A 24197-nucleotide genomic window follows, 5' to 3' on the forward strand; every position below is an offset into this window, starting at 1 on the left:
CAACAAGCAAGCCATTACCCTAATGAAAGGCTAAACTTGCTGATCTACTTTATTTCTGCCTTCTATCGGTTATGAATGTAGAAATACAAGAAGGAGGAGAGAGAAAGAGGCTGCTGTATTTCCGAACTTTCATGGTCACCATCACTTAGGAGCAAACAGGAAAAGAAGGTACATTAATAAACAGCATAAATAAATAAGGTGCATCTCTTTTAGATACACCATTAGAAGGTCAGGGAATAGGCATTGACTTAATTTTTTACAGATTTACTCTGAAAGAAACCTGCATATTTTAACGTATTTTTAGTACTTCAATTAAAATGCCTAGTATTTAGGAAAATTTCTAGTAGCCAGCTATTAACCACACTTTTAAAATATGCATTTTACAGCCTGACGCTAAAGTTCAGAGAAAACACCATTACTGCTACAGCTTATACACAGCTTTCATAAAAAGCACACTTTAAAATCTTCTGTCTGTAGAAAACAATGGTATGTATGGCAATACTGTCCATTTTGTGTTGCCAGTTGATAACTAACTTATTTTCTTTTAAATTTTAACCAGGGGAAAAAAAATATGTTAAGATCTCTTTCAAAATGATTCCCAAGGCTAAAAAGGCAGAAGGAGAGGTGTAAGACAATGCAGCAGCAGTAAAGAAAAAAAAATACACTAAAAAAATCTAATGCCATAAATTCTGCCTTGCAAAGGAATGGAGGCCTTGCAGAAGTGACTGCCTCTGTCAGCTAACTGACACTAGCTCAAGGACAATGTACTAGGTAACACTTCGCAAGGAATATCCACAGGTCAGACTGGACTTGACCACAGATTAGATAAGGTGTTTTTCAGTTTCTATAAAGTAGCAAAGATGCTGCTTTTGTATCAGAATTCTTGTACTGAAGGCCTGATATGAACAGATTACACAACAATGAGCTGTTCAGGTGGATGGACAATTTGTCAAGGGCAAATGACAGCCTTGCTTTTAGGAGGTTGTGCAAGAAAGTGAAGGAGGAGAGATCTCCATAAGGTGCATCTCCCTTACTGCAGCAGGCAGAGGGGGAAGTAGACTTGTGAAACCACCACTTCATCCAGAGAACGGAAAGTCAGCAAAGCCAAACTTTAGACTGATGGCCAGGTAACCTCACACAGGAAAAGTAGTGAGTTCCACACAGGGCTACAGCAACATTACTCCCCTCAGAGGAACGGATAAAAGATGAAGCAGGGAAACAGTGATGTCCTGAAAACCTTAAAATTCCAGAGCTGGAAGTACTCTGGATCAGTGCTGGAACATGTCAGTAATATACATCCTTCCTCTTTTCTGCCTGGGATTTGTGCCATATATTGATGTGCAAATCAGAAAGACAAATCCCTTACTTTTTGGCCTTATAAGCTAAGACCTATGCTCTCAGGTAAGTGCAGGGGCAGAGGGGAGGAGAGGGGAAAATACATATAGGAAAGTGAATATAAAGAATAATTGTCACACCTTGCTTAAATATTTTATTTCTGTTTGTAAAGGCTTTTTCTTTTCTGTCAGAGTACAGCTGAGATGATAAATGGCGCAGAAGCATTCCACTCATATTAAAAAAAACATTGATTAAAAATAGACATCTTAATGGCCTGGTTTCAATATAATTCTAGTTCTATAGGTTTCCAATTATGTAGTCTGTGTTCAAACAGCTAAATCTTTCAGTTTCTTACACTGCTGTTTACATCTTGTTGATTTTGGCTTAACCTTTAAGAGCTATTGATAATTAGTAAATTTTTTCATCAGCTGTAAGTAAAGCATGGCAATAAGAACAAAGGATATTAGAAACTGCAGTGAATTAAATGGACAATATCTGAAAAAGAAGTATTTCAAAGACATGCAAATGTCAGCATTATTAAGATAATATGGTGCTTAAGTGTATGCATGAGAATGGCTGCTGAAAATTACTGGGATTAACGAGGAACTATGCTCTTAATGTTAATGAAGTACTACTGGGGATAGGAAGTCAGCAGCAAAGCATAATAATAGGATATGCACACCTTAGTTACTATGCATTTCATAGAAGAGAGGAAAATAACATCATCTTAACTGGCATATCTTCAGAACAGTTTATATAATTGTTTTTCTTTATACAAGTCTACAAGCATACAGCATTCCCAGATAGGGCCACAAGAGCTGGGAAAATATTGATTTACCAGAAATAACAGAAAAATAGCAGAAGACTCCACCATTACGTATTTCAAATGTTTTACATTTTCATATTATAAGACTAGAAATGTACATTTTCTGAAACTATCTTGGCTTACACAGGCTACGCTGGAGTGCCACTTTGAGATAATGACAGAGACTGCAAGAAAGAGGAAACAGGAAGCAGCTACATGCACATTGCATTTTTAGGTCCCTTTCCTCTCCCTCCCATCTGCCAGCTCCCTCAATACCCTCGGATGGATCCCATCTGGCCCTATAGTCTTGTGAATGTCTAATTGGCCAAGCAAGTCTCTAACCACTTCCTCTTGGATCATGGGAGCTTTGTTCTGCTCCTCTGGCTCCTGGGGATGTACACAGAGGTAAGAACTTTCCTTACTATTAAAGACTGAGGCAAAGAAGGCATTAAGTACCTCAGCCTTGTACTTACCCCCTGTCACAGTTGTTCCCTTTGCATCCAATAAAGACTGAATATTCTCCCTGGTCCTCCTTTTACTATTGATGTATTTAGAGAAAGAGTTTTTATTATCTTTCACCGACTTGGCCAATCTGAGCTCTAGTTGGGCTTTAGCCCTCCTGATTTTTTCAGTGCATGATCTCACTTCCTCCCTGTAGTCCTCCCAAGATGCCCATTCCTTCTTCCAAAGTTCATAGACATTCCTCTCCTTTTTGATGCCCACCCAGATCTCCCTTCTCAACCAAACTGTTTTTATTCCCTTCTGTCTACTTTTCTGGCACATGGGACAGTTTGCTCCTGCGCTGCCAAGTTTTCCTTTTTGAAGAGTACCCAGCCCTCTTGGTCTCCCTTGCCCTTAAGGACTGTCTCCCATGGGACTTTATCAATCAGCCTTCTGAACAGTCCAAAGTCTGCCCTCTGGAAGTTCAAGGTGGCTGTTCTGCTAACCTCCCTCCTCACCTCACCCAGAACTGAGAATTCTACCATCTCATGATCGCTTTGCCCCAGGCATCCTCCAGCTCTTACATCCCCCAGAAGGCCTTCTCTGTTGACAAACAGCAGGTCCAGGACGGTGCCTTCCCTTATCAGCTCACTTACCAGTTGTGTGAGGAAGTTGTCTTCCACACACTCCAGGAACCTCCTAGACTGCTTTCTCTCTGCTGTACTTCCAGCAGACATCTTGTAGATTAAAGTCTACAAGAGCTAGTGATCTTGAGACTTCTCCCAGTTGTTTGTAGAACAGCTCATCAGCTTTTTCTTCATGGCTAGGTGGTCTATAATAGAATCCCATCACAACATCTGCCTTCTTGTGGGCTCCTCTGATTTTTACCCACAGACAATCTTGTCACCACCATAACCGAGCACAATGGTATCAAAGCACTCTCTAACAGAGGGCTACCCCACCACCTCTCCTACCTTTCCTGTCCCACCTGAAGAGTTTATACCTCACCATAGCAGCATTCCAGTTATGAGTCGTCCCACCACATTTCCATGATGGCAGCTACGTCATGGTCTCCTTGCCCAATCTCAGTGAGATTACTATGAGCTGTTTTTCCTTTGATGAGTCAGGAGTAAAGGCTGCTTAGATATTTCAGGCTAAGACATGGATATTAACGTGCCTAACTTGTACTGTTTCCAGTAAGAGCTGTATTCCAACACTCCTAAGGAACTCTGTCTGTGTTATTACAATAAGCTGAGAAATCTCGTATAACAACAACTGCATTATTTGAGCTAAGGTTAAATGTGTGCTGGCACAAGAATCAAAGAGGAAAATGAAGAGTGGCTGATTCACTTCTGCTTTTGCCATCAGGCAAACAGTTGAAAATCTCATTCAGTTACTCACTTGTCCAAATACTACTTGATTAAAATAATTTGCTGTTGATATAAGGCACAGTCAAGGAGAAGCCTCATTAAACCAAAATTCCTGCATGCACTTGAGGTGCAGTGACAACATCCAGAGAGATGATAAAAGTACCAGTGCTACAACTTGAATGACAAGCGAGGGCTATACAAAGTCTTCAGTACCAACACTCATTAACCAAGGTATGCACTTCTTGACTTTCAATGCATGTAAGAACATCATGAAGTTTGGGAGATGCAGCAGAATATCCCCTTTTTGCTAGACAAGCTACTTTCAACAACCAGCCATAACATCAACGTTTCTAAGATGTTAAGCTGAATCAAGGGTTCTTCTCAACAAGTAATCAAATGTTTGTTGATATTTATAACAGTTATAGAGACACCAAAGGAATGGAAATACACCATAAAATTTTTGTACTTCAGCTATATTTTTTCACCAGTGTCAAGAAAATCTGATGTTGAAGCACATTGTATTAGATCATAATAAATAATAAAGTGTTTCATGCTTTCAAGATAATATAATGAAATCCTAATAACAATACACGGGGAACTTATGATTATTTATATTTCAGAGCTAAGTCCTATCCTGTGGTCTGTGTCAATTTCTTTTACATCTACAAATAACTAATAAAACACTAACAGAATAAAGGGGAAAAAAGAGACAAACATTATTTACTTACAGGAGTTTGCTTTTCTTCTCCCAAATGTATCATTACCTCCAGAAAGAGGAGAGTGCTTTAGTTCACAAAAACTTCTTGCACACAGAAAATTATTCATTATTACCTTCATGGCAATAATTTTAGCACTGTAAAGAAGATCTCCTCAAGGTTTCAATGGGATCTAGCTCCATTAGCATCTAGTCCTAGCAAGCCACAACAAACCATGTTCAACACTTAACGTCACAGAAACAGTTGTACTGTATGAGGGTAGAAGTTCAGCTAGCCCAGTGCCTTATCTCTAACACCAGGGATAAGCAGATATCTAGGGAACAGGCCAAGCACAGATGTTGCCTCCCCAAGCACTCTGACATGCAACTATTTCAGGCACTTCTGACACCAGGTACAGTTAAAAAATACTCTGTAAACCTTAAGGATTTTCCTTTCCACAAGCTCATGCAGTTTTCCCTTGAATTACTATGAATTTTTACCATCTGCCATATCCCCTGACAACAAATTCCCCAAGTTTACCAGTCATTGTATGAAAAATGACCTCCTTGCTTTGCAACAAAACCAGTTCTTACTAGCTTAATTTTCCCTTAAACTTGTATTTGAAAAGAAAATGAACCAACAATCCCTAACAGCTATCTCTTTGCATTTCCACTTTTGGAGACTTCTGTAATATTTCCCCCTCTATATCAAATAGGCCACCAGAAGGCATATTGTCTATGCCCTTCGAGGAATTTTAACATGCTTATTGTATAGAAGTTTGCCTCTGCAAATGTTATTCCCCTCAGAAAATTTGATTTTATTTCCAAACCTGCTAATTCCATTCCTTTTTATTGTTCTTGTTTGGTTTTTTGTTTGTTTGCTTGCTTGTTTGTTTGTTTTTGTGTAACCCAGATGCCCATTCTATAGACTTGCACATTCTGGGCTCTATCCTGAAGCACTGCTGTTCTGAGTTAGCAAGGTGGTTTTAGGAATGAAGTTTCCTGTCACTGACTGTAATTCATCAATCTCATCCTTGAGTTCCCTTCAAATGCTGAGGTGAAATCATATGATCCTGCTGGCTTGTTACGGCTCATTTTCCCCTTTTGTTCCACAACCTCCTCCATAGTCAATTTAAGAAAATCTCTCTCGTGAGCACCTCAGAAAAAAGGGGAATCATTCTGTAGTATACCCAGTTTCTTCCACAGAGAATATGGATGTAGCAAATTCATCTGGCTTTCCTCTTCTACCTTCAGTTGATCCTAGGAATGTACTATCATATGTCCTGACATATTTCAAGAAAGTTTAACTATTACTTTCAATTCCATTTTCTGGTTGCTCCTCAAACACTTTTTCTTTCTTTTCCTATTTTTTTACAATTTTTTTTTTTTTGGCTTGGCTCACTGCATTTTCAGATTTAATCTACAAATATCTAAGGATCTTCTCTTTCCTTTGCAAAACAACTTCAGCTTTTCAAATTATGGCTTTGCCATTTTTATTACTTTGCTTTCTCTTCTGTTTAGCCTCACCAGTTTCTCCTTCTCAAATTTTCTTTTAGGTGATGTGTATTGAACCTGTGGTTCTAAGCTCTTGTTTTATTTTTCTAACATAGTCCTCAGGGTGGCTGGAAAGATTAAATTTTCTTAGCTGACCCTCTTAGCTTCTTTTTAACAAGATTCTTCATTTTTTTTAGTTCCCCTTTTTGATGTTGATTACCATATAATTGCTTAGACTTTGTTTTCTGCCTCCAGGTGCAAACTGGAAGTAAATATATTTTGAAGAACAAGCTGAACATAGATCGTACTGAGAGCTCCCTAAGATTGTCACTACTCGGGTCAAACCACTTGGAGCATTCTAGAAATGTATGTATGAGCTAAGAAGATAGGCTAGAGGTATTTGAGAGCAGTAGAAAGTTAAAAAAGACCAAAAAACCAAAAAAACCCAAAGAACCCAAACCTCAAAATCACAATTAAATAGCAACAATATATAGAAACTCTGTCCTGTCTCCCACTTACTTCCCTTCTACCATCCTTCAAGGAACCACAGTGCCCCACTCTTTGTCATCTGGCCCAGCTCTGAGGTGAGCACTACTGCACACTAAGCATTTATGGCTGGATGTCCTGCTCCTACCATGGAGATATCAGAGTTCATCCCAACAGCGCTTCTTAATCTTTGCTAAAATCTTTATAATTTCATTTTAAAATTGACCAAATCTGTGTTTCTAAGCAGTAATAGACCAAAACAATGACAACAACCATGGCCCCGCTGCAGGGCATGGCTGAGCCCCACAGCCACACTGGCACTGCCATGGGAAGAGCCTGTGTAAGGAAGGGCAAAATGCTGCCTGGCAGTGAGGGGAACAGTGTGAGAAACAGCCCTGTGAGCACTGAGGGGAGTGCAGGAGGAAGAAGGAGATGATCCAGCTGTTGGAGCAGGGATAACCCTGCAGCCCCTGGAGAAGAACACTCCAGAGCAGCGTAAGGAGGAAGCAGCCACAGAGAAGAGCTATTATGGGCTGAACACAGCTCTCATTCCTCATCCCCTGGAGGGAGGAAATAAAGGAGCTAGGAATGAAGGAGTGAAGGCAAGCCTAGGAGAAAGGCAGGGGGATGAGGGGAAGGTGTTCTTAGTTTTTGCCTTTGTTTCTTATCATATATATGGTTGGACTCGATGATCCGGTGGGTCTCTTCCAACCTGGTTATTCTATGATTCTATGATAACCGCCAATAAATTAAATTATTTTTCCCCAAGCTGAGCCTGTTTCGCCCATGACAGTAATTGATAATGTGATCTCCCTATCCTTATCTCCATCTACATCCTGTTGAGTAGGCTGATTGCAAGAGTGGCTGGGTGGGTGTCTGGCAGCCAGCTATGGCCAACCCACCACAGATGGACAGCTGGCAACTCCTGCTAATCATGGAGGGAAATGCACAAGAGAAAGTTACAGGGTCCTTTACTAAGCTGCAGTCGATTTTTCTGTTTTCCAATGTATAAACACTAAATACTCACATCTTGTTTGTATTATTTAGATAATGACTAACCTGTGCAGTTCTTCCTTCGTACAAGACTCTTCCCTCAAGCTTCTGCTGCATAATATATCAAAAAAAGGTATGTATGCAGCACAGCATGCACATCTGTGATGGAATTTTCTGTTCAGGGCCTCACTAAACAACACCCAGTAGACTCACCGCTGTCTTCCAGTTAGATCATTCCCTGAAAGGGTTATTCATCATTAATAGCTCCAGCATTGCTACTCAGCCCCTCAGCTGCTCATAGGAGGTTCTTAGATGAGGGACAAATCGGGAAACCAGTCACAGCAGTTTCTTGGCAATTCTCTTCTTGCGGTTCTGCATCCTTTCAGCCCATTGCTTTTGTTTTTCCATGGAAGACTCCAAAGCACAGACTCAGTCTTTCCTCAGGTCTTATGAGTTTTGGAAACAGTTTACAGTGGTACTTTAAATACTAAGACTTGAATCTGGAAATTTCATTTTGACTAGCCAAACTTAAGTCTGTTAAATCTCTGAGATTTTCCTTGCAATAGAAAGACAAAGACTATCTAAAATGAACAATGAATAATTTGTAATCATATTAAATGTTGTTAATTTACTCATTCTCTTACCTGCTTCTTGCCATGCCTATCAGAACCAGAATCTCATTTACCTTGCCATCTCTGTTCGTTCTGAAACTATGCTCACACACCATAGAGTAGTGTTAAGCTTACATTTTCACACCTAAAAAGGTTGCTTGGATATTTTTCCAACATTTGCTTTCCAGCCCTTAGCAGGTGGCTTAATTGGCTGGGCTAATGCCAGAAAGTTCTTTCTGTGGAAAGATACGCAATTCCTTCCATTCATGACAAATAACATATCTTTTGTAAATATGATACCTGTTTGGCCTATTTGTCAAAATATACATCAGAATAGTACTCTCTCATGACAACTGAGAACAACTGTATGAAGTGATTTTTCCCAGCAATAACTCTTGGGAAAGGAGATCAAAGAACTTCTTCCAAAAAACAATTAAAAAAGACCAATAATATATGCGTGCAACACTTGGAAATTCAATGGGCTTGTGGGTAGCTCTCTCTGCCTATTCAGTAATAGGGCAGAATTTCTTTGCTGTGTAGTGGAACAATTTCATCACCTTTCAAAACAATTCTCTTAGGTTGTCCTGTAGCAAAAAGAATTGCTGCCAATAAGGACTATAAGTCTCAGTTTCATGAGGAAAGGAAAATTGCCAATACAGTTACAGAAAATTATGTAAGCAAGCACTGGATTTACTGAATGGCTTTCTCTGGTGCAAGTGCATTATGAGTACTTGTGCAGTAGTAGCCAGGAACAGTACAGGGACAGGAATCAGTGTTCAATTAAAAAAAAACCCCAAAACCAAAACACAACTCACTGGCTTCTTCACCTTTCATGTATAAGGCAGCCATTCCAAAAGTATGCCAACGGACCCAGCTGTATTGTTATTCTCCTATACTCACTCCATTTATACCCTCTTTGAAAATTTTCATGCTGACTGAGAGTATATAATTCTAGAGAAGGATGATCAGGCACAAGGCTACATTTGAGTTTGTGGATTAAACCCTTTCTTCCAGTGCTCATTTTCTGCACCTCATTTGCACATTAATCATATATGAGCCTCAGCTTCACAATGACTGGTGAACAGGCCAATATCTACATCTCCATAGCAATTCAGTCATTCAAGAAAGGTTACCCTCTGAGCTTGAGTTCTGCATACCAAGAGCTTGAGATCACAGTAAATATATGGAATAGATGTATAATAAACTGAGTTACATAAACATGCTTCTCTCTGCGATAAGTGCTTTAAAAATATGAAAAAAACCCTCCCAGATAATTGTAATTTAAGAAAAAAAGAAAGTAAAAAAGAAGTATATCTAACATTGTCAGAGAATGCTAGGGAAGGGGGGATAAGAGAAAAAAAAATGTATTGAAAATAACTAACTGAAAAATGTAAAGTAACAGTGGAGAAAGGAACAATAACAACTATTTTCCAGAGGGAAAAATAAGAGAAATTCCAAAATCAGTGTCTCATAAAGCTTATGTCTTCCTAACAAGAGACGTGAGTTTTAGAATGAAAAGGCCCTAGAGCTGACATTCTCCATGAAACTGGGTGTTCCAGTTTCCAGATCACATCTGCTAAAAAGGCAACAAATTTTGTTTCTTGAATTGTGTAACAGGGCAAATACCATGAGCATGATTTGCACTGAAGGACTTAGACTAAACGTGTCTTCTTTTGTTCTACAGCTAATAGTTGATTCAAGACTGCTGTAATTTTACCTGTAACTGTAGCTAATCCTTTATTTATAGAAACTGAAGTATCTAAAAGACTGAGCATCATATCCTCTCCCAAAGATTTTTTTACTCATGTTTTAACTTCCAGTCCAGTACTCAATTTGAATTATCCATGCTGTATTTCAATTTTATTTACTATGCTATTCCATGGACCTTTTTTATTTTAGAATGTGTTCCCTCCTGAAATCAAGGAAAATAATTATTTCAAAAAGAATACACATGCAAAATGGATTTAATGAGCAGCAAAAACCCTGCATCTTGTTGTTTTTCACGCTGTACTTTCTGCACCATTTTATGTGTAAACACTGCAGAACAGGGAAACTTTAAAGAAGAGGAAAAGCAATTATTGAATTGAGCCTATTAGGCAATGTGATCATTTTACAGAACACTAAAGGGGAAGTTCTTAAGCACTGCAGGAGGCTTTATTGTAAAGTGTAATTTTCAGACAGGCACTAATGCTCCCACCTGTTTCTTTTTGTGTCATACTTTTTATAAATTCAATTTCCCCACTCCCTGCAAAACACTTAAAACAAACCCCAAAAACAAACAAACCAAAAAAAAACCAGAAAAAAAAGAAACGTAGAAGGTCCCAGCTGTGAAAAGAAGATTCAGCCTCCCAGACGGCCAGGATGTTTTACATAAACCGAAATTTAATCTATTAAACATACATGCTGTATCCCAGCAAAAATGTTACCTGCTTCTTAATATGTTATCTACTACATCACAGCATTATTCCACAGTGGAGTTGTAATGTCAATGAAATATTGGTGTAGAAGGTTACAAGCTGAATATTTACATAATCTTTTAAAAGAAATGGCTTTTTTTTGCAAAGACACGCTACCTGTCTGGGTAGATTTTTTTCTACAATTTATATTATATTCTTCATAAGATTTTAGAATATTTTACTGAAAACATGAACTCATTCAACGTAGCACATAACAGATGCCTACTAAATTAAGGCAGGAGATATCATTAACTCCTTCAAAATTACAATAATTTAAAAATTGGTCAACTATCCAAAGAATGTAATTACAGAAATGATGGCAAAGTACTGGTAAACCTTGCCAAGTTTGGCTTCAGTAGATTTGGACTGGCATCAGTGACAATATTAACTAGAATTATTTAAAAATAAAATTGGGCATAGAATTTGGATATTGAAAAGGTTCGCCATTATCAAGTGTTATATATATTTCCGTCTAAAAAACTTCTGTTGCATGCTATCAGACCAGTCTATCTGGCACATGATAAATTTTCTCTTCACCTTCCCCACTGAAAGAGCTTGAAATGCAGTGTTTAATACTGATAAAGATTTCTCTATATATACACTGCTGGTTGGAGAATCCAGATGCTTGACTTACAAGTCTGGTTGAAGATAAATTTTTATGCGTTTGACAACAACCATGGCCTACAGAGGGATTAACATTAGCCAGCATGGGTTATATCCCACCAGATCAAGTTAAAAGTAGGTTGCTTTATGAGTCAATAATCACCTACTCAAATACAACCAGTTCCTCTTGGAGAAATCTAAGTTCACACTTCTCCAAACTGGAAACAACATAGAGGGCCTAAAAAGGATAAAGATACAAAGATGAAAAAGCACTGTTTAAAAAAAAACAAAAACAAACAAACATCTCAAGAAGCTAGAACAAGGTAGAAGACAGACAGGAAACAGATACCAACTGCATTTGTAGGAGTGGCTCTATCTAACTGCTGAACAAGCCAAATTGAAAGACAGACAATTAGGAATGGACAGAATGTGAGGCAAAAGGAAGGAACAGAAGAGCCTGAACTATCCTGTGAGCTCTTCCCCAAAGACAAGGAACACAGGGCTGAGAACTGTGAGGAGGGGTTCTTACCTTTGTCCAAGTCTAAGTTCACAGATAAAATACTTTGTCCTACATACATAAGCATTTATTCAACAACATATTTACAGAATTATGCCCAAAGCTATATGTGACATGTGCCCCTGGGAATTTAAGTGTAAATTAAGAGTATTCAGAAAGCATAAAAATGATAAAAGAAAGATACTTTAGTTACTGAGAGGTACTAGAAGTCAACACTATTTCTGGGATCAAAGCGAAGGATGCCAAGGAGACTCCTAGTCTCTTAAATGCATAGCAGTTATGACAAAATTGAAAAAATAGATAAATTGCATTTTTCTGCTAGGACAAAGACTGTCCAGATCTAAACATAAAACAGTGGAACTCCAGTATCTAAATTTCCTTCTTCCTTTTCACCTACTTGACTTCAGTTGTAGGTGGTCCTTTCCAAACAAATCTGGAAATAGACTCTTACAATTCAGGAGTTCTCATGAACAAATATGTATGAAGCTTAAAGGAGAAATACTTTGATACCACATGCTTATTTTGCTAGAATAATATTTCATCCTAGATATGGACAAATAAATCCAGTTTTCCAAATAATTAATATTTATTGGTACTGCCTGAGCATACAGTTTGGGCTGTGGATTCATTCTGCAAGGTGATTTATAAACACAGAAATATGCACACTTTTCCAGATTCATTATTATAATTCATACAACTGGAGTTAATACTAACATTCCTTTCTAGGCTGCTAGGAATTCGTGTCACAGTCCAGATAGTATTCCGCAGTGAATAAAATTCATGCAGAAAATGAGAAAATTTCTTACAGAACCTCCATCTCGCCTGCTAGAGAAGCTGGGAAGTGTATCATGTCAAAGTAGGAAAGAAAGGATTGTACGTGGACAAAAAGCTAGCCGTTAGGCTAATGATTCAGAATCTAAACCTGCCATTATGATGTAGTTTCTAAGCAATACCGGCAAACTACTTACATCAAACTGTTAACAGCTGAATGTCAAGTGGGTTTCTGCAATTTTCTCCACTAGTTTTTGATTTCAGACTCTCAAGCATAGATTTGCAGATGAGCTAAGAACTCTCTGTAACAATTACAATAAACGATGAGCTATCTTCTGTTTGTGATGCTGTATCATGTCACATACTCTTGGGAAAACAGTGACTGTGTTCAATGTCAGACGTGAAATATACATTATCTATTTGTCAACTTTGATCTTAGGATTTTTTTTTTTTCTGCTTCAGTTCACAGCTGTAAATTTGAGGCAACTGAATACCCTAATTGTCCGCAGGTATGATAAAAATAAACATTTATATATTTGCCAAGTTCTCAGATATTAGGTGAAAGAAACATATGAACAGCTTTGAAGAAATTATTTTAATTTTGTATTCTGAGGGCATGCATCAAATAAGGCCTGAGTCATACAGATCACTCGTAGCTATCATTCATAATTGCTGCCCCACTGAAGGAGTCAGGAATCCTCTTCGAAGGCTATGTTCTGCTCATATTACCACAGTTTACAGGAAGCAGAGCATTATGATATTTCTCATAGCATAATGAAAGTCAGGAAATCTAAATGTGTTCCTTCCAGAATTTCTCAAAATACCTCCCTTAGGTTCAGAAGTCTTTCCACTTTGTGTTAGTTTGAAATTCAGAGGAAGGAAGAGGTTTTCTACTCTTTTGTTTATAATACATTTTACCCTTGAGCCTGTGACAAAGCAATTCATGATATAAATGTTTCTGTAATTTTCTAACTACGAAATGTGAACATTCTAAAGAAATGACAGGATCTTTTAAAGAAGAACACAGTGTATGTTGTCTGCTTTGACTTTAGCAGCTCTTCACTCACTCTCTCCAATGGCATTCTTTGTATCTCGGCTGGGATGTTATCATTGTTTTGGGTGAAAAATGTTCTGGACCATTGATTGAGTTGAAGTCACACTCTATCTAGTGGCTGGTTACAAGCAGACATCTTCAGGAGTATATCTTGGGTCCTGTACTGTTTAACTGTTTAATATTAAAGACCTAGATTAGTTGGTGGAATATTCTTCCATTAAGTTGGTTGTTTACACCAAACTTTGACTGTACTGAGCATGCTTGAAGGGAAGACCGCTATTAAAGGGGGGCCTCTGCAGGCTGGAGTAACAGGCCAATAGGTCCCTCATGGGAGGCAGGGAAATTCAGCACATAAAGATGCAAAATCCAACACGTAAGCTGAGAAAGACCTTTGAGTCATGCCTGACAGCAGGCTAAACATAAGCCAGTATGAGTCCAGGCTTTGCGGCTTTCAGGTGGCTGAATCCTAGTCAACTCTCCTCACTAAGTTTTCTCTTTTCACCTAGAGCCCTGTCAGGTCCTTCTCAAATGAAACATTCACATGCTGGGGTCACTGACAGGATCATATTGTATATTTCTCTGCTATCATTAAGATTGGCTTCCATCAGTCTTTGTAAAGTGTTTGTCTCACTGAAGAGAGTCTTCTTTAAATAGATAATTAGGAAAGACGGAAATGTTGTGGTGATAACATACGTATAGTTTACAATAGCTTTATAGTGCAAGCTTGATTATTTGGTGTGCCCTCACTATTAAGAGTGATTAATTTTTCTGATATTAAAATGTTTATTTGACTACACTTTATATTAATGAGTACGTATATTAGTATTTATTACTTATTGTGCTTTCCTCTACAACTTTTTGATGACCTTACAAATAATGTTATTCTAATGAAGGATATATATATGAATGTTATCCTGAAATAAAAGTCTGTCCTATTTATTTCAAACAAGGCCAAATATTCACTTTATATTAGTCAGCCAACTATACTATGATTCCCCTGAGCTGCATGGAATGGAAAGACATTTCTCTCAAGCACAAACACTTCTACTAGAATTTTTCCAAAATAACACTTTTATATGTTGTCTACCATATACTATCTCAAGTTCCCTTAAAATAGTACAGATAATAGGGTATGTTTCTATAGTGAGATATAAGGTCTGTTTAAAAACAATCTCTGTGGTAAAGTGATGAATGTATTTCTTTTTTTGGCTTTCCGCTAACTGAAAATTTTAATTGGAAATGTCATATCTTTATGCATAAAATATTCCAAATAGCAGCTTTTCACTGTTGCTTCTAAATGGTGCCCCAAGTGCCACACAAATTGGATCAGAACACCATCATATCCATAAGCGTACCCTGATTTTTTAGGGAATATTCAATATTTGACACTAGATCCTAGACTCAATGAATTCAGCCAGAGTTGTATATAGAAGCAAGAGGCAGGTCTTTTGAAAGGCAATATATAAGGAAGCCTTCTCGCCTCACCATCTTGCCACTTCCACTCTGACTCAACACTGTGGCCCCTAGGGTCAAACCCAAAGACAGATGGTTTTTGCAGTAACTTCCCAGCGCCTCTCAAGAAGACTGCCTCTGTCTGAAGCTGCACCAGCCACAACACATACTCTAGAGGGAACAGTGGAAAGGTCTATAATGATCTGTGACACCTTATTAATCACTACATGGCCTCTGAAAAAACACTGCAGAACAGCAAGGAAACCTGGCCTGCTCTTCTTATTGGTATCATTATAGTTCTATAGCAGCAACACAGTGCTTACCCAGAAGAATAGCTCCTGCCTCCAAAGTAATTCCCTAATAGCAATAAGCAGAGGGTGACAACAAGAGTCAAAGTTATCCTTATCCTCATTCTCATAGTAACAAGCAGAGAGATAAAACAGAAGTTACAGAATGTGTGTATCCCGTCTTACACCCTCTCATGTTGCCTCATTGGATTATTCAAAATTGCTCACAGAATTCTCTCCAACCCCTCTACCATTCTCCCATCTTCTTTTCTCCCCTTAGCCCACTCTTAGGATTCTTGTTCCAACATTGCTATCTCTGCACCAAGACCTTGAATGTGAGGATACACAAACCCATTCATAACAACTAGCAACCTCAGAGTCTGGGATAATTCCAGCCAATTTCTCACATTATGATAATTGATGTTGCATACATGTAAGAGTCTGAGGTATTTTTTTCTCTTGTCTAAAATCATGGCCATTGACTGGTCAAGCCAAATGTTATATCCTAAACTATGAAAGCTTAACAAGGCCTTAGTTCTCCAGTTTAAACAGCTAATAAATGGTTGTTCCTTATCTCTCTTCTATATCTCCAGAGGATGCTGTTTCAGCAGGAGGTGCGGAGAACAGTTGATTTCCCAGAGGTTTGTTATAAGACAGTAAGGTAGGGCTTTTCCCTAGGACTGTGTTGTAGACTCGAAACACAATGTCTGAGTATCTGTGATGCACAATGTTTGAGGGAAAAAATCCCTGCAAAGAGGGTCTTAGTGATTAGATGTATGATGGGGTATGTTCTAGTTCTGGCCTCATTCTGCTTTACCCTTTTGGGAAAGAATTACTATGGAGCAGCTATCAGTATTGTGATTGTCACCACAGTCAAAAGCAGGCTTCATTCTTTCTCCATTTTCATCTCAAATGCCATTTTGAAGCTTGTAAAAATTCTCTGGGATACAAGAGAAATGTACCTATAAGTAAGTGTTCATTTGCTGGTATGATTCACTGCTGCCTACGGAAAACAGGAGAGACTGTTGTAACTGTGACATAAAGTTGACAGTGCATAGACATTAGCCCATGGTGTGTAAATGGCAGTGAAGGACTGTGGCTGCCTCTGAGGCCTCCATGAAACCCACAGTTCATCACTAATCTTGTGGCACTGACATATCTGGGTTCTGTGGACCTCTCCGATTTCTCTCTCTCTCTACAAGCCAGAAGGTAATCACAATGTAAGTTGAGAGCATGACATTACTGTTTCTCATGCTAAGCGACTGCAAACTGCTCCCAGGAGGATGCCTATTTATTACTGGCTCTGTGCCATGGAAGACTGACCTAATGAAGCAATATAGAGCAGCTGATGTTGCCAATCCTTGAGGCATGGACAATTACAGGTGCATTTATTGGCAAAATATTTGTGCCCCAAAGGCTGCCACATACAGGTGCCCTGCTCTTTCTTCTGTAATTTTCTAATGTAGATCAGACCAGTCAAGTCATAACAGTGCCTAACTCTCTCCACCGAATGCAAAAGGCAGCCCACGTCAGCAGCTCAGATGTAAATATCTACTATGCAGATGTTTAAAAATAGTTGAAATGATTCCTGTACACTCAGAAAGTGAAAAACATCGAGCCTCCTTGTAATACTCAGAGGCAGGTGAAATCATTGGAGGAATTAAACCCTTAGTTGGCATTGTACACCTATTCTCCCTCTTCCCCACCCCCGCAGTTTATATTCATATATCAAATCATCCTGCTATATGTCTCACAAAACTAGAAAGAACACAAAGAAGAAAAAAAACCATAACTTCTAAATTTTCTTATTATTTAATGACTCCAAATGTAAAGGGATAAACTGTCCCTCTCCCCAACAAACAACAGGTAATAAAAATATAAAAGTATGTAATGATTGCCTTACTTTTAAGCCTTTATCCCCACAGTGAATGTTAGATGAATGGTCAAAATCAAGCACCAGGTGCCAGGATGCCTGAAGTCTAAATGCCAAACAGAGCACTTGGCGTGTAGCTGTCACCTGTTAAGTTATGAGGAAATCTGAAGACAGTATTCAAGATGCGGCCTCACCAGTTCTGAGTACAGGGGCACAATCACTTCCCTGGTCCTGCTGTCCACACTCAGTCTGATAGGCAAAGATGCTATTGGCTGTCTTGGCCACCGGGGCACACTACTGACTTGTATTCAGCCAGCTGTCAGCCAGTACCCCCAGCTCCTCTGCCAGGCAGCTTCCTAGCCCCTGTCCCCTAAGCCTGGAGTGATGAATGGGGTTCTTGCATCCCAAGTGCAGGACTCGGCACTTGACCTTGTTAAACCTCATACCATTGGTCACAGCCCATTGATACATCCTGTTCATATCCCTGACTTCAAGGAGGTCAACACTTCCTCCCAGTGTAGTGTCAGGTGCAAACTTACTAAGGGTACACTCAATCCCCTCATCCATATCATTGATAAAGATACTGAACAGAACTGGACCCAACACTAAATCCTGGGGACACCACTTGTGACCAGCCTCCAACTAGATTTAGCTCCGTTTCCCGATGCTCTTCGGGTCTGGCCATCGAAGCAGTTTTTTACTCAGCAGAGAGTGTAACTGTCCAGGCCATTGAAAGCCAGTTTTACAAGCAGAATGCTGTGAGAAACTGTGTCAAAGGCTTTACTAAAGTCCAGGTACACTATATGCACAGCCTTCCCCTTACCCAGTAAGCAGGTCACCTTGTCATAGAAGGCGATCAAGTTAGTTTTGCAGGACCTGCCTTTCACAAACCCACACTGACTGGGCTTGATCACCTGGTTCTGTTGCATACGCTGTATGATAGCACTCAAGATGACCAGCTCCATGACCTTCCCCGATACCGAGGTCAGACTGACAGGCCTGTAGTTACCAGATTCTCCCTCCGACCCTTCTTGTAAATGGGTATAACAATTGCCAGCCTCCAGTCAAATGGAACTTCCCCAGTCAGCAAGGACTGCTGGTAGAATTTATAACAACTAATCTGAGCAGATACCATTTTAAAGTGTGAACTCTATTTAAATAAATAGCAGACTCTGTACAAGAGTTAAACTCTACAGATCTGCCTTTAAAAAAATATTGATGGCAGAGACATTAATTATCAAGTAAAACAACTTATATTCTTAAAGCAGGCTACATCTTTTAAAATTCTGGTAGAAACAGGTATCAAGCTGCACATGTCATTAAACTTCAAATTCCCATGTAAACCACAGCCAAAGCATGCAGAAAGTTCAATGTATTTTCTCTGAGGGTAGCTGATGTAGAAAGATTTTCATGTGATGTTTTCCCTTCCATCATCAGTTCAATGATATAAACAGTAACTGATTAAGCCTGCGCTCCTTTCAGGCTGATATACCCGACTGAAAAAAAAAAAAAAAGGAAGAGTCTCACAGCTGGAATTCTTTCTGAAAACTAAAATAGATGACAAAGTAAAGACCAATACTCTACAGACACTTAATGAAGACAGGCTTCAAGGGGTTTTCTGTACTAGAGATTACTTTACACCCCAGGATAAGACAAAACCAGCAGATTTCTGCAGCTAAAGATTGCAATCACAGCAGAATAAAGAAAATAGCAAAACCATATTACTTGTTAAATCACTTACACAGGTTTTCCTTTGGATTCACAAGTCAAAATTATAGTTTGTCCTTCTTCGGGCCATGAATTGGAAGAAATTATTTTAACTAAAGGTGTATCTAGGAAGAAAAAAAAAAGAGACATCTTGTTGATATACAAAAAAAAATATTATCTAAGAGTACATTATTCTCTCTTTACAAAAGACTATAGCATAGATAAAATTTATACTTGGAGATGCTTTTATATGAAGCCTTGTGCAATTTTCATTGTCTTCAGGAAGGCAATAAAAATGACCAGTGGAACTAAAGCAGTAACTTTTTTATATCCCAAGGAAACATAGATAGAAAGCACATGAGGAAATAACTTTTCTTCTTTCTCTATTCAATGCTAACACTCATATCATATGACTATTCCAAAGCCTGTTAACAATGAAATAAAAAATATTGAGGATGAATAACAAGTACTCTGTGAAATTGTTTCTTTGTCTACTTATAAGTTGATATGATGGAATGCTGCTATTGGAGGAATGAATGCAATAATACACATTTGAATAAGAACACTTTTATTGTTGCAGAAGCTTGAAACTCATAATAAGAAAGCCACAAAGGGCTTTCAGATAAAATAGCTTGTTATAAGCATTTTACAGGATATTATTTCTGAAATGCAGGAATGTTGCCCGTAAAAGAGAACATTCTTTTTTTAAAAACAAAATTTACAAAGAGAATGTTTTAAATATCTTTAAGAAGCACTATATAAAGTCTGTAATTTGTCTTAAAAAAATTTAAAACATTATTCCTATATATTGGAATTAACTTTATAATTTCAATTCCAAAAATACACACAATGTAAGTACTGTGAATTCATGGAGAATAAAATACCTTCAGTGTATCTTTATCTTTTAAAACATATTGCCATCTGGCTTGCAACATTATATTCTCATAATCAAAATATTTTACATGAGTTAGAGGGGGCACTTCTTATAAGGAAAAAGAAGACCACAAAGAAAAACATCTCTACGTAAACCAGTGTTTTCCTTAGGAAATGGAAAAAAAGAATTCATAGTCATAGTGAGGATACTTTTCAAACTCAATAGGAAAACATAAATTCTTATTATCTCCTTTTGTTTTCCTAATAAAAATGTACACCTTCATTCATGGTGCGAGAAATACTTTAACCTGCAGATCTAAGGTATGTTTCGTCTCATCCAACTTGCAATTCCTATTTCATTAGCAGAGTGGTAGCACTGACACCATAGGTACCCTATTATCAAGCAAATGTGAAAGAGCATGACAAAACCTTATAAAATCAAATAGAAAAAAATAATATGCTATAACAATATAATTCTTTATTGAGATGCTAATAGTCTTGTTAAACACTATATGGCATATGAACAATTAAAGATGTTGGAAGCATTTTTCTAACTTTGATATTTTTTTTGGCTTATCATAAGGTATCAACAAGACAAGAAAAGGGGAAGGTTTGGTGTAGACACGTCATAATTCCAATGAAATCACTGTCAGAATCATTTAGCTTTCAGTACACCTGCACTAAGTTAACACCAGAAGCAAACCTATTCCACAAGTTCATCTTTGTAAGGACCCTGCAAACCATTAGGTGGGTGACTAATTCTTCGGAGGTCATGCTGGCATTTCCTTCATTTTTAGCACTTGTTTAAAGCACTGACCTCAAGTGCCTTAATAAATCAGAGCATCAAGTACTTCTGTGATTTCAGTGGTACTATTGAAGATGAATAAATTACTCTCTTGACTATATATTGAGCCAAAGGAACAAATTAGTATCACATTGGAATACATGAAGAATTTAACTGAGGGAGGGAGACAACTAATGCAATGAGATCAAGAGGTTTCCAGAGAAATATGAAAAAGAGCTAAACTTTAATGGAAGTAATCATGATAGCCACAGGTGAAGAAAGAAATTAAACACCTTTCTAGCTAGCATTACTGGGTTAAATATTTAAGAAATGATCAGCATTTCATACATTACTCTAAATTCCCACATAAAATAGAGGGGACTTCAGACAATTAAGCTTTCCTTTGCAAGGATCAATGCAGTACTATTTCCCCCAATCTAAAATTCCCATTCTAACTTTATTTAATGCCCTGGAAAGTGCTCTGTCCCTATACACTTCTAAATAAAGCTTACTAACACAGAATAAGAAATGTCGTATATGTATATGTATTTTACTCTTTAATGTACAATAAGATAGTGCAGAAAATATATTCCCCTGTGGTTTTCCCTAGTAATTGACTTGTATAGTAACTACTTATTTCTTTAAAACAGGAAACATAGGGATTAATTCAATATACAGCTTTTAGGGAAGCTTACAATTCTCAATTTTTGTATTTTATGAACAATCTTTTTTCAAAAACTAGTTGATATTCTATTTTGGGTGCTTCATTCTCAGTGTTACTGTTTCCACTTCATTTTCATGCTGTAGTTAATGTCTCTCCAGAATAAAAGTGTACACTTACAAAAGGAAAACTTTTAAGGAAAACTAGTCTTCCACTTTTATGTTCACAACAATATTTAAAATGAGAAGGAAACTCTGGAATTATTGCATCAAAACTAACCTAAATATGTTATTTTAACAAGGATAATAAAACCTTGCTGGTTGATACTTTTCCAGAACAGAAACTGCCTCCTGCCAGGACTGTTCACTCTAAGAAGAATTTGAAACATATAAATATACTCTTCCAATACCGTGATCTTTAACGTCTCACACCCAGAAGTATTAATCATAACAACTAGAAGATCACCTAATCACCAGAAAACAACACCAACATTAGAAAACAAAGTCTAAAGAAAAATAAAATGAGAACAGCAATACAGCAAAGAGGTTGATTTATTTTCAGATATGTTCATCACCTTGTTAGAAGTAATGTGGATATGTCCAAAAAAATCTCTACAAAAGGAGTAGGATCAAGGGTGTTATTGTAGGTCAGATCTGCTGCTGTTCCTCCTCTAGAATCAGCAGAAGTATACCAACTTACGTCAGTTAAACTTAACAGAACTTTAATAATTTGCATATTTTTTAGGATTTGGCCCAGTAATTTTATGGTAATAAAATACTGTAGATCAGTACTTTAAGTGGAATTCTTCTAAACAAGGGATCCATGACTAAAATTTCTCTACAAAACCTACAAATATGCCCTTATCCTGAGCTCTAAGGGCAGTATGGGATGAATAAATATTCTGAAAAGGATAATCATTGAGAAAAAACAATTTTTTTAAAAAAACCAAAATGCATTAGTTTGTGTGAGTGTAGGTAATACAGCAAGCCTTGACAGTAAAACACACTGGTTTCAAAACCTAGTGACTTATTTATTTACATGCATCTCCAACAGTGTGAGAGCTGTTTTGCCCTCCAGTCTTTAGTTTGAGTAATGAGGTACTTATGAGCTGCGATTGATTGCTACCACCAGTCTGAAATGAGACTCAAAACTGTCTTTAGACACATAGCAAGACATTTTCTACCCACTCTGAGCCAAGAATCTGCCTTTTTGCTGGAAATAACAGCTTAGCAGTGGTTACAGATAAAAACAGAGGGAGGGAGGTTTCTATATACCCTTTCCTGTTTCAGAATACCAAAGGTAAAAGTTCCAGTAAGCAATTCTATTTCATCCATCTTTCTAGGATCTGGATAAGTCTCATTACATAAGACCACGGAAGGGATTTTAATGCTTTGAGAAGATTTATCTATTCTTGGTAATATTAATTTTACTCAGCCACATACAAAATCAGTGAATGTGTGTGGAAAATTGATTTCAGTTTACACTGCTAAATGAATGTTATCTGATATATGAAGAAATTAAACACTTCAGCCCATGATTTTGTTGTATTCCTAGCAATAACTAATGGCAACATTAATGCCTTGCGGAACTGCTTTAGTTATTGATTTAATCTATTTGAAACTATTTCAAAATAAAAGTGGTTCTTATCAGTTATCAGATGTTTTCTGCTAATCAGATCTCCAATGCTAAAAAGTTTGATTTTTTTTTTTTCAAAATGCATTTGCTTTTATAGCACTTGAAGTAAGGAAAAGTTCATTATTAATTTATATTATTGTATTGCCAAGCCCTTGCAAGGTTACATGCAGGCTTAAATTTCTTCATATAAATTTCTTCACATAAATTTCCTCATCTAAAGTAACAACACAGAAGCCAGTGGAAGATTCTCACATGATAAATTATATTAAACTATATGTGTAAGCCCTTGACAACCAAAGCGCAATAGCAGAAACTGAATTAGTAAAAGTAAGTAAATTTGCTTGAGATCATAAAGCAAGTCACCAACAGAATCATAAAATGCATGTCTATTGTTTCTTAATGTCAAGGGAGTAGAAAAATAATTTGTCCTCTTTTTCCAAACTGGTAACATTTTTATTCAGATAGGGCACTTATGTTTGCACATTACTATTTCATTATAAAACGTAGTGCCCCTTCAAGATTTTGGGTTTTTAAATGTGTTTATTGCATGAAGTCTGCAATTCCTGCTTCTCAAAGTAAAATCTCCAGATGACAATCTCCTGTAGTATTATCCATTCATGGTTTTGCATACTATGCAGTGATTTTGAAAAATGTTTGTATCTTCTCTTATTACCTGGCTACCATGTTTTTGTCATGATCAAACAGTGCATTAATAAATATAAGACAAGTTACTTGCTGTTTAATTAACAATTGGTGCCATTGGCATCAATATACATTTTTGGGAAGGTTATTTCGCATCATTCTAAGGAAATGAGTGACAGTATCAAGAAATCATATCTTGGTTTCCACTGTTGTCCCTTCATCAAAGAATGTATTACTTTCTGGTGTGTAGGATATTAAAAGAACTGGCACAGAAAAATCATCACTTTTGATGACAGTAACATATAAGGTTCAATATATATGAAATGTATAGTGAAAGATTAATCTCTTGAACTATCTTGGTTTATGAGTCTTTGGGGTTCAGAAAGAAAAACACATTGTTGAAGTCCCTTCCTCTGTGCATGGAGTACATCAATGTGATATATGCTGTCTAAATCTCTCTTCCTGATAATATGGGGGATTCTGTGTTTTTTTTTATTTTTCACAAAGTCCCATTTAGTCTTCTAAGTTCAAACTAGTACCAAAAAAGATAGATCTAGTTGAAAATGGTAGAAAGAAAGGAGAGTGCGGGAGTTCAAATATTTTTGCATGTTGCAAATAAAAATGTACACCTCTATTATATTATAATGTAATCA

General features: G+C 37.4%; 1 protein-coding gene across 3 annotated transcripts in view; it reads right to left on the minus strand.

Moving 5' to 3' along the window:
* CADM2 (cell adhesion molecule 2) overlaps window positions 1-24197 on the minus strand; it is a 662737-nt gene that overhangs the window by 79067 nt on the left and 559473 nt on the right. For all 3 annotated transcript variants that reach the window (XM_069870099.1, XM_069870090.1, XM_069870080.1), the window contains one exon: window positions 18984-19074. In XM_069870099.1, the coding sequence (XP_069726200.1) occupies window positions 18984-19074 (91 nt within the window). The remainder of the gene's footprint in view (window positions 1-18983; window positions 19075-24197) is intronic.

This window comes from Phaenicophaeus curvirostris, chromosome 1 (genome assembly GCF_032191515.1).
Source record: "Phaenicophaeus curvirostris isolate KB17595 chromosome 1, BPBGC_Pcur_1.0, whole genome shotgun sequence".
Classification (NCBI taxonomy): Eukaryota; Metazoa; Chordata; class Aves; order Cuculiformes; family Cuculidae; genus Phaenicophaeus; species Phaenicophaeus curvirostris.